This window comes from Pelecanus crispus, chromosome 5, assembly GCF_030463565.1.
Source record: "Pelecanus crispus isolate bPelCri1 chromosome 5, bPelCri1.pri, whole genome shotgun sequence".
Lineage (NCBI taxonomy): Eukaryota > Metazoa > Chordata > Aves > Pelecaniformes > Pelecanidae > Pelecanus > Pelecanus crispus.
Window position 1 is genome coordinate 37,235,602 of NC_134647.1, and position 16,417 is coordinate 37,252,018.

The window sequence follows — 16,417 nt, forward strand, 5'->3', positions numbered from 1 at the left end:
GATGGAGTAATTCCTACACATACAGCTGTGAGCTGTCACATGATACCATCAGAGCAGTTTGGTCCAAATCCTAGTAGAATTGGTTCCCTCAGAAATGAGGGCATTTTACCTGATTAGGAAGATTTCCAAATCGCCCTGCATTGCTCTCTAAGTGTGGAGATTTTGAAGTCCGTTTTCAGGACTAAATTAATCTGGTGTGTATTAATGTTTGGCTGGTACTGCCCACTTGCAAAACCCTTTTAGATAGAAGAGAATCTGCCCCTCTGCGGGCAGAGTATTTCCCAGAAAGTTTATATGAGTAGAGATGTAGGTGAAGACTACATCTGTAATTCCGTTTGAGACTACTGCTTTTTTTTCCTAACAGTGTACCACAGCATTTCAAATTAGGGATGCTTGAAAAGGGTTGGGCATTTTCCAACTTGTTTTTGCCTGTATCTTGGGCTGAAACAACCACACATTGCCTGGGGTTTTGAATATTTTGGGTTGTATGCCTCACTCTAAAAAGAACCAGAAATAACAAAATAGCATGTACAGCTATTTCTGTGAGATATTGCAAAAACAAAACCAGGGATTGCTAGAACAACAGCAAGGGGTGGGGGGGTGTGTCAAGAAAATAGCCATCCTGACCCCCATTTTTAGTCAGAGAGGAAGGCTATACATCTATATTTGCACATGTTCAACTTCAGTGTTGCAAGATTATAGCACACAGCAAGATAAGTAATTTATATTGAAAATGTTTTGGGGTTTGTTGTTTGGTTTGGGGTGTTTTCATCTTTTTTTTTCTTTTCCTGGACAAATCAAAGATTATTAATTAGTGAAAAATGTTTTTGCATGTGTGTGAATGTATATGCAATGACATAAGTAGACTCTCCCTCCTATCCCACCCCTACACAGTCGCATTCTGACTTAAAGATAGACCTAAGGGCAACTGCTTAAGGCAGAAGCTGCCTGTGTGTTTTCTTTTGTATTAAATGTGGTCAGGTGATTGAAGTTAAAAAAAAATACTTTTCTTGCTGACTACTTTTTTTAACCCTTTTGCTGTATCATTGAAATGGGAAGTGTCTGGAGCTCAGCAAGGATGACATTTATTCTTGGGAGGATGGGAAAAAGTTAAAAGTAGAAACAGCTGATGAGGCAGGATGGTTCTGTAGAGAAAGCAGGAGGAAGAGAAATGTGAACATCTGTTAAAGCTATACCAGTGACTATTTTGGCTAAGTTCAGCTTGCAGTTCCTCTTGAATTCCTTCTTCTTCAGTAGATGTCACTGCTGTCAGTGACAAACATGATATAGACATTTGGAGTATCATTAATTTGAGTAACAGAAAATGTAATAAAGAGGAAAAACAGGCAGTTACTCTTTTTTTTTTTTTTTTAAAGTTATCCCAGTCTTCAGTACCACAGGCACTAACAATAAAAATGAGATTTTGAAGATCTGATTTGCTAATCCAATTCCCCATTCTCTTCCCACTGACATTCTCTTTTACTGGGATAATACTTAAGCCAGAGGACTGCTAGTAGCTGTAGTGCTGTGTCCACTGACTTAGTTTCATGTAAATCACAATCCTGCTGGCTTTTGTTCAGATCCCCACTGTCAGAGTGGACTCAGGGGACTCTGTCTAAGCTTCCACCATTTTTTTTCCTCAAGCTAACATTCAATACATTCAAATTAATCTCAATCCAATACACTTTTCCTCTTTTCCCCACAGTAGAATTGTCAAAGATGTTTAATAGCAGAACAACAACTTGGGAAGCATTATTACTTAAAGAAACCTAAGAATGGGTCTCTCATTAATTTCTTTTCCTTGTGCATCTAGTACCTCCCAGCTCTGAGAGGGAGAGCGCTTTCTGAGAATTATATTTGTTTTGCAGCTCATCAGAACAGAGGATTAATAAAGCAACCTGACTTTCTCAGCAGTACTGGCTTGCTACCTTAATCAGTGGACTACATTGCTGTCCATTCTTAAGAAAGTTTTTAATCTTCCTGTGAAAGTTTGTGGCCAAACTAACCGGAATAAATATTGAGTGAATGAATTCAAGTAGTGATGCAAGAAATGCTTTCCTGAAGTCCAAATAGTCATCTGAATGACCTTCATTCTGCATTTTGTAATTAAGTCCAAAAGTAGTGCTGTTTAGAAAAAGGACTTTTTTCTTGCTATATAAGTTTTTTGCACTTAGCAACTGTGAGAAATGAGTGGAAAGCATAGAGCAAATTATAGACTTGACATAATCTTTTATCTCCTGGGAAGAACTAATAATTCAGCAGTGGATACTGGAATAGTTGATAGGAAATGTCTACAAAACCACTAGATATGAAAAGACTTGGACCATTAAAGGAACTTAGCTAAGGGGTGACATTTGATATTGTGAAACAGAAGCAATCATGGGGTGTGAATCAAAGCAGATAAATTCTGCCTTTGTTTATATGATACAGTATGTTTTAGATAAATAAAACTAAGTGAGGCTAAGTGAGGGCAATATTTGAGTATGCATTTTACATTTGCCATCCAACATTTGTTTTAGCATAAGGATTTTTGGAACTGTTATAGAGCAAATTATTTTGAACTCTTGCATACATATATAGAAGATTGTATACATACACTAAACAACTATGGTTGCTATGTTCTACTTGATTGGTCTCTTTGCTTGTGTTGTGCGCATCATTTATGGGTTTTAACCCTGTACAGATGTGTTTTGGCATATTTTGGAGAGAGATCATTCAAGTACTTTACAACCAAGTAGTTAATTCCAATTTCCTTGGAAGGCCAGTGGGTTTTTTCCCTTCCTAGGTAAACAGACACAACTATATGTGAATGAAACTTGTGATAGGTTTGAATTAACCTCCCTTGCCTGCAATTGTCATGCAGAATTGAAATCATATTGCCTTTGCTAATTTAGGTATCTCCATTTGTACTGGGTTTTCAGTCAATCTTTTATCACTACACATAAATATTTAGATTTTTCTTTAGTTAACAGATAGTGGTTTTTACAATCACCTATTCACTGTAGTTCTCATCACATGTGGATTTTCCAGAGCAGTATTAGCTCAAACTGAGAATATATTTCACATATGCTAATTGGTCTTCCTGTTAGTGTTTTAAGAGCCTTCAAAACAGTGTATTTGAATTTCAGTGTCTCACTGAATTACCTGTGCAATTTTCAGCAATCAGTGTTAGCGGATTGCATGCCAGTGGTAAAAATAGAGGGAAGATTACTGATACAGTTTTAGTCTGGGTTAAACAGGCACAACAGTAACTGATTTTACAACACATTTCTTGTATTTGCATTAAGCTGTACAATGAACACCAGTGATCTCATATTTTGTAGTTAGTATATCCTATGAAATGCTGTTTATTGTATTATAATTGTGTTAAGAGGACCCTGTCTCAGTGTAAAAGCAGAAAAGAAGTAGATAGAAAATGCTTGCTTTTTGTGACTAAGGTGGTTTTTTTAAAGGATGGGTTTTTTGTAAAATTACCGCTGCTGGCCAATGTACTATCGGTTGTTTGTCATCCACCCGTCTCTCGTAGGATGTGACTGCTGGATAAGAAAAACAAAGATGAGAGCAAGTGTGATCCAAGGGAGAATGTGCTTTGGGTCAGGAGGCAGGTTTGCCTGTAGGTACTCGGCTCGCAACAGCCCTCTTGATTCGGTAGCAGTGGGATATTTAAGATAGGGATATGAGGGACCTTTGGGGTATGTGTGTTTTATATCTTAAGTAGCAGTGTATTATTTGTAGTGAATTAATCTGTACAAGGGAGCTAAACTCACTCAGATGTGGTGCCCTTTATTTTGGCTGATAATATCCTTATTAATGCTAGTACATCGAGATACTTAGATTTTGAAAGGTGGTTTAGTTGTAATAACTTAATCTAAATGTGGAGACGTCTTTTGCTACAGCGCAAGCAGAAGAGAAGCCCTTATCCCAATTCCAGGCTCAGGTTTGTGATCTTCTCATGGTACTCATGGCATTCAATGATTCTACTTCAGGACACAGTGAACTGTTGCATGAGAAATCCCTTATGCATTTCCCTTCCTTTTGAGGGAGTTGTCACAACAGGGTTATGCTTAATAGCTGGTCTGGGTGCTTTATAAATAATTTTGTATATTGTATGTTTTAGGTGTATTTTGCACTTCAAGAATCAATTCCAAGAATAGTATGCACTGTAAGACGATTAGAGCTATTCTGGGCAGTTCTGTTTTCTTCGAACTATGGATACAGTAACTAGTTTACAGCTACTGCAGATACAGAAACTAGTTTACAGCTCACAAATAATTCTTGTATTGTCATTGTCATCCTTGCAAAGTTGTAACTTCAAGACAAAGTGGCTACTTACTAGATCAGTTCTTCCAGAAATGGCAAAATAAAAAATCAGCTGGTATGAGGAGAACACAAAATAATTGTGTGTGTGTGTGTGTGTCTGTGTGTTTGTGAAAGTCTAAGTCTACTTTAGAGGAAACTGAACTGCAGTTTGCTATGGTTGCCCAAAGGCTGAGATGTCAAGAAGTCAACTCATATCTCAGGGTTAATTGCTACATATGTGTTAGAGTTGATACCAGCTACCTGAGACAAGCCCTCTGGAGAACTGGTGTTAGTTGAGGTAGTAGGGGCAGCAGTGCAGAAAAAACCCTGCTGCTGGAATTCATTGCTGGTGAATTGAGTGTGGTTTTTTTCACATCATATTGTACGTCTCCATGTATATCACAAGGAGTCACTATGCAAGAGTTGAGAGGACCTCCATTGATTTGTTTTAATTCAGAAAGAAAACATGAACTCTTTTATCAGTTTTGGCTTTCATGAACTACTAAATTTCTTCCTACTTTTTTTCCATTGCAGTTTGAGTTCATTCAACTACAACATAAAATTCACTGCACCGGATATAAAAATGACAAAAAACTGGATCACATTTTTGCTGTTGTTCTTATCGGTTACTATGGTGAGTCTTATGAGTTCTTTAAATCACTTCCAGTTTTAACAAGTGTGTACAGAATACCATAGAAATTATTAATATGGAAATGCAGGAACAACTAATCTTGTGTTCAAATGTAGTTTCTGCACAGCAGGATCTTTAGCTACCTTCTGTTCTCCTTTTACTTCTTGTGGTAAAGGAACAGAAATAGTATTTACCTCTGTTGAACCCAGCATATCCTGTGCTAGCAGGAACCTTACAGTAACGGTTGGCAAGTGACATATAAGCAGTACTATGCAGACCCCAGGAAGAGTGGAGGAGACATCTCACTCGGATTCAGAGGACATCCTTGGAACTTTTAATTTCACCCCTTGTATGACAGTGGTACCATATTTCAATCTGTAGCTTTGTTTTTCCATGAAGTTTAGTAGCTTCACATATTTAATATTTAACTTCTTTTAAAAATGCACTTTAAAAGTTCAGGTGTTGATCAAGATCCACTTTCTTAAGGGGTTTTTTAATTATTATTTTTAATAACTATAAAAGTGGATGTCATGTCTTTTTGAAAACTTTTTGTATTCTGAGGATTGACTTATGGTTCACAAGACTATAGAGAAAACAAATAGCTCTAAACAAGCCAAAAGCTTCAGTGCGTACAGTGTATGGAAAATCTCTTTTCATAAAGGATCATTTTGGGCCTGATTCAAATGCCTTTTAGACTAATGTAACTTTGATATATTTTACTGGATTTTGCAAAAGCTGTTTATATGCTTCTGACTGTCTCAGTGCTTTCTATGCATTTTTCCATTATTATTTACAAGTCTTGCAGATTGTTACTCCCCCATGCTCATTCAGGAGATATTCATCAAGATTCAGTAGTGAGAATTGCTAAATTAATCAGAAAAAGACAAAATCGTATTGTCAGTTATAAGATTTGAAGATCATTTTCCTTCAGTAAAATAATATTCAAAATATAATACTTTTAAAAGATTGAGGTTTAAGAAGTTTATATTGGAGTTTGTACATGACTTGCTAAAAAAAAGTCTTTTTCCTCTTAGTTTTTTGCCACTGCTATACCATCTGAAGGGCATCAGAATATGACAGAGGACTTCACTCAACTGAGTGTTACACGGAATAAAATTATGACAGCACAGTATGAATGCTACCAGAAAATTATGCAAGATCCTATTCATAGGAAAGAAGGTAGAGTTTATTTTCTTATAAGGTTTTACAAAAGCAAATGGTCAACAGATATAATTACAATAATTTGGGATCCTTTAGTTATATTCATTTCCTGTCTTGATGGCAATCATTTTTCAGGCTGTAACTGTATTTGTTGTTTTTTAGATGTAATTTTTTAGAAATGTCACTTTGCGATTCATGAAGATAAAGTAATATGTTATATTACCTGCCCATAGCACCGCTTCTTATATAACACAAAGCTTTTAGTTCTGATGAGATAAGAAAATGTTAATTTAAATAGATATCCAGATTAAAAAATGATGACTGATTAATCTTACTACTTTATTTTATTTCATGCTCTTTTAATACCTCTTTCTCCCTGGTCACATCTGCCTTTAAAAGTCAAAAGATTCTTGATACATGTAATTTTCCTGCTCTGAGAGTTGTGTTAGTGTCATTAATGCTTTTTCTGACTCTACCTGTCACTGTATTCACTGTATTCACTGCTTCTGACTTTATAACTTCAGGAAACATTGAATGTCTTTTGAGGCAAGAAAAGGTAATTGTATTCTTTTACAATGAGGTTTTTTTCTCTTCTGAAATGATTCTTTGGAGGAACTGAATGTCTGGAGGTCAGAAAGGGATATGAGTACGACAGTGTAAGCTTATATCCAGCCTGGGGCGTCACAGCTTCAGAAGGATTTCGACAAATTGGAAAATCTTTAGATGAGAAGAGGAAGAATTACGTGATGTTTGAAAAATGCAGCCTTTGAGATGAGGGGGGCATTATTAAGTCTTAAAATGAAAACTAAAGGAAGACACTAAAAACATCTCCAAACTTGCAGAATGACTGACCCTCTACATGCCTTTTGGGAAAGGATTTGTTTCTAAAACACCAGTTCATTCTCAAGGGAGGTTTATTTTAGATTTTAAAATTTGTTTGAGCGCGATGAGGCATTGAAACAGGCTCTTGAGGGACACTCTGTATTCCCTGTCCCTGGAACACTTAGAGAAGTGTCTGCCCACGATGACGACTGCAGGCTCAGCTCTGCCTGTGGCAAAGGAGCTGTGGCTGCCTCCCAGCAAGGCTTTCTGATGGCTTCTAGAATACCTCTGTGTTTTCAACGAACTAGTAAACACATGTATAGGCTTGGTATACATCCAAAATGTAAATAAACGCAGTCAAATGATCTTTGCAAGCTTAAGGCTCTTTGTTAATGTGCATATTTGGTCTGAATCGACTTAGGGTTTTTTCCCTACCATGCTCTAGATCTGAGGTTTGTAAACTGTAGGTGTAGACCGTCTCAAGGTGAACGATGATGGATTTTAAAATGTGTTCAAAGAAATGTACATATAAGGAACTATTTCTATTAAGTGGAGTTCTAATGAATTACTGTTAAGTCTTGTATTTCTATTTTCTTTTCTTTTTTCATTGCTGCAAGTGAGAAACTTACCTTATGCAGTGTTACAACTTACTTTTGGAAGACTATTATGAAAGAGGGGTTGTTATTTTATTATCAGGTCTCTACTTGTTTGCAGGTCCTTACTGTAACAGAACGTGGGATGGCTGGTTGTGCTGGAGTGATGTTGCTGCTGGAACTGTGTCCGTACAGCGTTGTCCTGACTACTTTCAGGATTTCAACCCATCAGGTAAGTGTGCAAGGGCTTCTGCATCAACATACTTCTTAATAAAATGAGGTTTTGGGTGCTCGGTGCTTCCTCTTTGCCCCACTCAGGACACTGATGCTCCAGAACTTCAGTAACTCCAAACCCATCATTTGCATTTTCCCCTTATCACATAGAAAACTGACATGTTACTTATTTTATTTTCTGAAATATGTCCTTGAGGGATTCTGTAGATTAGGAAATTGAAATTTAAATTAGATCATGGGGTTTTTTCCTCTTAGAGATGAGCTTTTCTCTCTGATAGACAAGCAGAAATATGACTTACTCTTTTACCTCAGTTTAGCAGCTGAAGGTGACAAGAGATTCTCCCTCAAGTGCATCTGGGAGCATGTGGAAAATGTCATAAACTTCCACTCTTGTGTCCTTCTGCTGCATTTGGTATTTCCCAAGGTCCTTTCTTGCCTCTTTCTATTTGACGATAGAAATCATTATGTAGACCCAGAAATTTTCCAGTTTGGTTCTTGAGCAGTTTCTCTATTGATGTTTTCCTGCCTGTCCAATCCTAATTTACAGTGGTAGGATGTCAGACTTCAGTTTAGATCTTGGATGTTAAACAAGCCATTTAAATATTCTTGTCACTTCATCAGTTAGTTTGATATATTTTGATACTTACTGGATTGGAGGAGGGAAATCTGTTTGTTTTCTTAAGAAAAACACATCATCAGTTGCCCTTGCCAAGTAAAACCAATGGCCTCTAGTTTCTCAGAATTCATAGTCACAAGCAATGTCTCTCTAGTCATATTAATAAAGCTGTCATTTGTTTGCCAATCTTTCTTCATTAAATACTAGACATCAGGAAGAAGAACTTCAGTGCTGACTGTTGTGTTTTTCTTCTGTTTTTCTTTTTTGTTTTTCTTTCCCTCTGCTTTGACTGTAGAAAAAGTTACGAAGATCTGTGATCCAAGTGGGAATTGGTTTAGACACCCAGAAAGCAACAGGACGTGGACAAACTATACCCAGTGTAATATCTATACACATGAAAAAGTGAAGGTAGGAAAGGAATGAACGCATGTTACCAGTGTCAAGAAACTGATCTGAAAAACTTCAAAACTTGAATGGCAGCAGAGTTGATGCAACATCAAAATGCAAAAAGAAGAAAACCTGTTGAATAAAAAAGATTAATTGTGCAAACAGATTCAAAAATACCCAACCCACCTGCTTTGTCTTTTACAGCTGACTTCAACTGCTTGAATAATGTGATCATATTTTTGTTTATGGCTATTTTAAATGTGTAGGTACTAGTACTTGTCTAGGCTATCCACAGTCATCTACTGGTAAGCAAAGAGTATGCCTTATAAGAGCAGACCTTTACATTTTGCTTTGTAATTTGAAATAGGGTCCAAGTTCAGCAGAACTGCAGGAGGTTTGCACATCCCTGGAAGACATGCTGAGTGCATGGGTTTATCCAATTAACTCATAGTGACCGGTTTTCAGCAGGTGCATAACCAAAGGTTTACTTGGGATTAATACATCTTCAAGGCAGCTTTAAGTAGAGTTCAGATGTTTTGGTTTTGGGTTTGTTTTTTTTTTCCCCCAGTGTGAAAAGCAGAGCTAATCTTTGCTTTTCTACAAAAGTGTAGGCAAGCTGTAGTTGGGTGGATTCACCACAGGATCTTTGGAGGCCAAAGGGAAATAAATTATGAGAAGTGTTAGATAGGGTTTGTTTTCCCTTGTGATCCTTTTCCTGAATATGTCTTGTGTCCTGGCTCCTAAGTGCTATTTTTTCGGTTTCTGAGATATTAAGCTGCTCACATGAACGGAAAACCTATACTTTGAGTTTATTTAAGTGAAAGTTTGCAAGCATCCAAAATTATCTCAGGCCAGGAAGCAAAATGTATTGAGAGAGTTACTTTCTATATATCAAAGGTAGACTATGCACACACATACCCATGTAGGTGTATGTATAGATGGTGTTTTTATAGACTTCATTTTATCTTGAAGATGCCTATCCATTGACAGATTTAGAAAAATAAAAATAAAAGCAAAAATCTGGTAAACCTCCAAATGCCCTCTTTCTGAGATACTCTGTCATATGTGAGGATATAATGGTGCTCCCCCGCCCCCCAACTGTGTGTCCGCCAATATTCTTTATGAAACTTTCAGTCATGGGAAGAAACAGTAAATTGAAACTGTGAGTGTCCAAGAACTAGGAATATAAAATGTAGGTCAGGATAGACTGTAAATTAATTTGGACCTCATGGAAAAGAGCTCAATAATAGCAGATTGTGTGAAGAATACTGAGATCTAGCAGAGATCCTAACTGACTGCATCACTGCTGTCAAGAGTGCTTTAGGGTATTTACCTAGAAACCATATTGAGAAAAGGTGGTAATGGATGATAAGAAGGCACTTTGTATTGCTTTTTCTCAAATCATGAGACACTGAATACGCTAATGGCAGTTTAATGCTACTAGCAGAGGTGCTACAATTCATTGATTCTTGCTAATGCTTGGCTGGAAAATGGGAGAATATTACTCAGACAGGAGCAGATCCATGCAGGTCCTTCTTTATGAATAATGTGCTAGTTTCCCTCAGGCTGTTTTGCCAGCATATTTCAACTCTGTCATGCTTAAGAAGCTATTGTTTAAATGGGATAATAGTTCTGAAGAAAGCCCTACTGCTTGCTACAGTTCTGTGTGTTGTTTTATTAAACATTATCTTTTCACTTTGCTCAGAAGGTGGGTTAGATAAGGCACAATAAATGTGACTGTCCATTATTCAATTCTTACCGTTACTGCCCTCATCAGCAGTCCCTGCTGTACCACTGTTGCATGCCAGTTCTAAACTGTGTTGGAAATCTTCTAAATCCTTAACATGCACCTTTTGCCTAAATTGGTCACTGAATGAGGTGGTGGTATGGGGTATGGACCTGTCATAAAAGGGTGTCATTATGTATACATAGCCAAGCTTTAGCATTTAAGGGGTAACCCTTGTTTTTTCTTGTTTCCAAATTGTTATAAAAGTTTCACTTAAACGTATTGCTTTTTTTTTTTTTTTTTTTTGTAAATAAAGCAATCTCATTTTTAAAAATGATGATAATTTGGAAAATTCTAGCATGTACTAAGAGGTACATCCTACAACATTCTTAAAGCTTTACCTCGAATCTTTTTTATATTATTTCAAAAGCCAATATATGTAGCAAGGTACAGTTAGTCTGTCTTAAATTGGAATAATAAGTGCAGAGGATACATACAGTTTGGAGTACATGAGCATTTGTATGTGTATGCTCTAATTCTTCCTATAGAATCCAGATAGTTAGGCTTTATTGTGATAGTACAATGTTCAACCTGAAAATCTTCATTTCCTTATGTGCAAAATGATAATCTTGCATTTAATGCAACAAGAGAAATTTTATGAGGCAGATGTCATGACTGAAAGCAGGGGTTTGTTACTAGTGGAATTTAATGTATTTATTAATTCAAAGAATTAATGATAACATGTATATATTCCAAATATTAATTTACTAGTTCCTCATTTTTATGTTTTGCATCTACCCAGCTTTTCATAATTTTATAATTTGATGTGGGCTTATTTAACAAGACTGTTTAGTCTTCACTATCTTTGAGTCATTGTTAATTTTTTTCATGCCCTTCTTTAAATGCCGAATGAAAACTAAATTTCCTATATCAAAACCACAGCTTGCTTTGAAGGAATTATCTTTAAATGATAAGAAAAAACCTTCTATGAGGAAAAAATACATAAATTCATGTAGGAAGCACATGTTTTACTTAAGAGTTGTATTAATACATGAATCAAGCCTCAGACAGGAATGCACCCAGTGCAGTAGCATAAATAGCCAAATTTATGTAAATGCTCAGAAAAAACATAGTATATAGTAGAAAACTAATGTTTTAACTGATAAGAGGTAAGTTCTAGTGATGATTTCAATGAATCTGTTGTGTGTCCTACAAAAAGAGACTTTAGTAAGATGTTGATTTGCAGGATTCTAGACTTGACTCATCATCTGTAAAGTTTTTATTTCTTAATCCTATTATATTCATTTTATATGCAGAAGAGATGTGTCAATATGTGCTTCATCAACAATAGTTCTGTGTGCATCACAGGTGCTTGGGTTTGTTCTTGTTTTGCAGACTGCTCTGAATTTGTATTACTTGGCCATCATCGGACATGGTCTTTCAATTGCATCACTTCTGATTTCTCTTGGCATATTCTTTTATTTTAAGTAAGTATATTTAAAATCCTTTACCAAATATCAGTGGTTGCAACAATCCTAGTTTCAATGCTTTGAAACACCAGCCATCCCAATGAGATTAGATGGAGCAAGAAGGTGAAGTCAGTATATTGGTTTGGCATTGAACATTTATATTGTAAAAAAAATTTTACGTTTCTTTTCTCAGAAACCTAAAATCCCAAATCTGCAAACTGACAACTGTAGAATATATTGAAAATAGGAAACTGGAAAATGGGAAAAATTTGTTTGTTTTGGGTTTGTGGCTTGTTTTTTTAATAATAAGTTACGGTGTGGATATGCCAAGCATCAACCAAACCAAAGAGCAAATGGAAACCAAAATACTGATGACATATGATAGGTACAGTAACATTCCAAAGTAGGTAGCCACAAAATATGATAAACCGTAAAGAAAGTAAGGCTAAGAGATACAGTAGGAATGGGAATAATTAAAACAATCCTGTTTTTTTTATTCACTGTATTATGTCTATGACAGTTATGTCATATCCACTGACTAACAGTTATAACGTTACCCTCTTGAAAGAAAGTTTGAGCAGTGTATCACCACTGTCACAATGACTTGTGATATAATGCGCAGGTCTTTTAAAATCAGTGTTCTTCACATTTTGTGAACTTATTTTCTTTCCTATGACTTTTTTTTTTTTTTTTTTTTCCCTTCAAAAAGTTGATGAGGCTTAGTGGAAAGATGAAACCAGGAGTGTTGCCACAAGAGCAGAGCTGAGAAAGATGAGCTGTTATCTCTGCCAAATGCTGCACTGCACAGTGTAGGCTTTCCTTGTTAACTGGCATTATTTTAATAATTTCTGCATTGGTTTTCATTGGATAATATAGATCTGCTCTATGGTCTTACCAATTTCTTACCCACTATACCCTACTGTTTCACTCCATCTTTTGTTTTTTCCTAACATTTAAATATGAATAGCACATACACCAGCAACTGTGGGGTTAGCTTGGATTTTGCTTTTCTCATGCTCTGGACTTTGATTAGGTAAGGGTAGTAGATATCTGATAAAAAATTATCCTTTTTAGTCACATCTGGCTGAATATAGCATTTCCAATTTAGATATGTATTATTTCCCCAAGTTCTGGGACAACATTTCCACAAATCCCCAACAAACCAGAGTGTTTCAACTTTGTAGCCTCTCTTTATGAAATCCAATATTTAAGGTGGTTTTTCAGCTTTTTCTGACTTCTTTTCATGAGGACAAACCAAAACATTTGTGGGTTTTTTAATCAATTTATTTGCATATGAGCTGTAAAAACAATGCTTACCATTTCCAAATTCACTTTCCCTCTACAAAAATCAACATGTGAAATGGCTCTGAGTCCTTATAAGAAGCTTGACTTTGCATTAAAAAGGGCTATACTGTTGGTGTAAATGTCACAAAAAGTTTGACAGACTAAATATCTAATATGACAGTAAAAATGCTTTGACACAGACTTCTCAGGAGAAAACAGACAGATTTGGAATACGATATGATTTTAAAAGTTCAAGGACAGCAAAGATGATTTTTCTGTACTATAATACGAAAACCAAGCCAATTTCATCTTGGCTTGTGGCGCTTACTGGAAAAGCAGGTGGTCTGCTTTGCTACCATTGTAACTATGTCATGTTTGTCTAACCCTCCAGGGATTATTTTTCTCCCTCTGGTAGAAGGATCATCTCTCCTCAGAGGACCACATGGAATTAATCCAGACCCACAAACCACATTTTCTAGACTGTGGTTATGCTGCGATATAAAAGGAAATTACAAAATTTAAAGGAAGCTAAAGAAAGTCCTCTACAAGTTGTTCTCTTGGGATGTACAGTTCCTCTAAAGTATTTTTAGAACCAGAAGTGTATTTAAGGATCTAGATTAATACCAGGATGTATTATATATCGGCTGAAGCTTGAATAATTATTCATAGCTTTAACAGGTGGACTTTTTTCTTTGCTATTGTGTGTGGGTGCCTTTGAATTTGTCATGTTTCCAAAAAATGTATTCTATTAGTTGATTGATAGTTTCCAGATGACATTTGCTGACCATTTGAGTATCTTTAGGTTTGACTAGAAAGGTGGGACTTTTCTCCATAGGGAAAAGTGACAGGTTTTTTGGTGAGGGTTTATTTTTTTTCAAATCTCTTCGGCTTTCCAAATATCAACTATTTGGGGTTTGAATTAATTTTTGTTTAAATTAAAATGTTTTTGTGCATTTTATTTTTTTCATTTGAAATTCTGTTTTTTCTTCAGAAAATTATCTCATTGGAAATACTTGTCCAGTTTGGTTCCCCAAGTGGATTGGAGTTCTTGGTTTAATAGCATAAAACAGGCTATAAACTTGGAACTCCGATCTTTCTCTCTGAAAATTCATCTATGACACATAAAAGTGTCTCTGCTTTCTCGTTCTGTTACATACTCTAGACCATACATGTGTTTGTTATAAATCTGTTAAAATAGTTGTATGGTTTTCATAAAGAAAGAAAAAAAAGGGAAGAGAAAACTTAAAAAGAACCAGTGAATTCGGAGAAATGGGAGCTATAAATTGAAAGATGCTTCTCCAGTCCAAACAAAAACAGAACAAACCAACCAACCAACCCCACCTGAAATAAAGGCATTGTTGTTGGTCAAGCATCATGTCAAATCACATGACAACACTCACAGAGGATAGCAACACTGCATTTAAAGAGTGGGCAAATGATTGGTAGACAGATAGGAGGTTCCTAAGTCACTTTAATTTCAGCTGAATGAATAATTCCCCTTAGGTGCATACGTGATCTCACTGGCTGAATTTTTGCAGTATTTGAATACCTTAAAAAATTAGATCTCAAACGCTTCTGGGGGCTTTTGGAAATGTTACCTCTTTTCTTTTGGAGAAGTATTGGAGAAATTAATTTTTTCCTAATGCCCAAGATATACAGGAGTCAAAATAAGAAGGGAAATAGGTAATTTAACAGGATGTCTGTTTTTATTTTACTGCATATGGTTTAATCCAGGGGTATGTCATTCAAATGTTCTTAGATCATAATTATGAGAATTAAGTGATTAAAGGATATTATGTCATTAAGAAAAACAGTCAGAAAAAGGAATATAGGAAGGGTAACAGAAGAGGGAGGGTGGGGAGGCTTAGGAAAAAATCCTTTTGTTACCAAAAGCAGTCTTCGTTTTTAGATGTCATCAGTCTTGCTTTCTTGTTTCTTGTCCGGTGATCCTTTCAGTCCTTTTATGCACGGGTGGAGTTGGGTGTGGATGGGTGTGTTTGAATATTCAACAGGAACAGCTGCTGGATGACCCTGAGAGATGGCCCCATTAGTTGTACGTGCTTTTCCTTGCCTGTGCATTGAATCTTAACAATAAGCAGACAGAATTCCAGAGTTCTTCAGGACTTGTTTACACAAAGCCGTTAGCTGGAATCTAGTATTGCCTCTCTTCTCATATATAAATCATATGGGGCGGGGGAACGGGAACCCATATAAAAATACATTTTCAAAGAATATAAAACCCCTGCATATTACAATAATCAAAGCTTTATGTATTTTGGGCATTAAAAACAAAATACAAAAATAAAATTTAAAAAAGCCTAATGGAATACACTTTATCACTTAATTCATATCCAAACGTATGTTCTGTGTTTTGGACGCTGTTTCTTTTCTGTTGTCTTCAGGCAAATAACACTTGGCAACCAGAAGTTCATGTAGAGTAGTTCCTTGTGCTGCATGGCAGCACTGGTTTGTAGAGTGGTTTCCTTCCCCCATGTTTAGTGACATGAGTCTCAGGGCTCCAAGGCTTGACTTGCAGAAACTCTGCCCTGTCGTTGGTATTTCACTGTGCATATCTGAACCTGTTAGATTACTCCATGTATCTGTGGGGGTGCTTCATATGCTCTTCTTGTGATAGTTGCAGAGAAAGCAACCAAGAAGTGCAGTCTGGTCCATAACCAGTCTTTTTTGACTGTCTCTTTTGTTCAGTAGGGTCATTTTGTTTCTTGTTTCATCTGTCATGTTCTCAACAGTTTTCAGCATACTCCAGCTTTTGTGACTATTCCATATCTGCATTTCTCTGTCAAAATATAAAGTTCTCCTCCCCTCCTGCCCTCCCAAATTTAAAAATGAATTACCAATGTCTATACATTATCTTTTCTTCCAGGCATGCTATTTGAAAAGGCTAGAAAACTTGGGTTTGGGGGGTTCCCTGCCCCCCCTCCCCCCTGCCCCCCCCCCCCCCCCCCCCCCCCCGGTGTGACAATTTAAACTTGTCCCCTGCTGACCTTGTCAATGTATTTCTGATTTCTCTAGCAGTGAAAAGCAGTTGCATGTGTAAGTAATAGATTTTTTTTTTTTCCCCCCCTCCAATTAGTCATTTCATTTTGTCAATCAACTGCAATCCACATTGCAGGCTGTGAAATGGAGGTAGGTAGGTGCAGTTATAAAGCACAGAATCTTTACAGCAGAGGCTTC

The 16,417-nt window shown here is 36.4% G+C and overlaps 1 protein-coding gene across 1 annotated transcript in view; it reads left to right on the forward strand.

Annotated features, from left to right (window-relative positions):
* Positions 1 to 4,836: 4,836 nt before the first annotated feature.
* The window catches only part of CALCRL (calcitonin receptor like receptor), a 30,228-nt gene continuing 18,647 nt past the window's right edge, over positions 4,837 to 16,417 (forward strand). Inside the window, exons 1-5 of the mRNA XM_075711171.1 lie at positions 4,837 to 4,933; positions 5,965 to 6,109; positions 7,628 to 7,738; positions 8,652 to 8,764; positions 11,865 to 11,956. Coding sequence (XP_075567286.1) covers positions 4,883 to 4,933; positions 5,965 to 6,109; positions 7,628 to 7,738; positions 8,652 to 8,764; positions 11,865 to 11,956 — 512 coding nt within the window. The 5' untranslated portion in view covers positions 4,837 to 4,882. The remainder of the gene's footprint in view (positions 4,934 to 5,964; positions 6,110 to 7,627; positions 7,739 to 8,651; positions 8,765 to 11,864; positions 11,957 to 16,417) is intronic.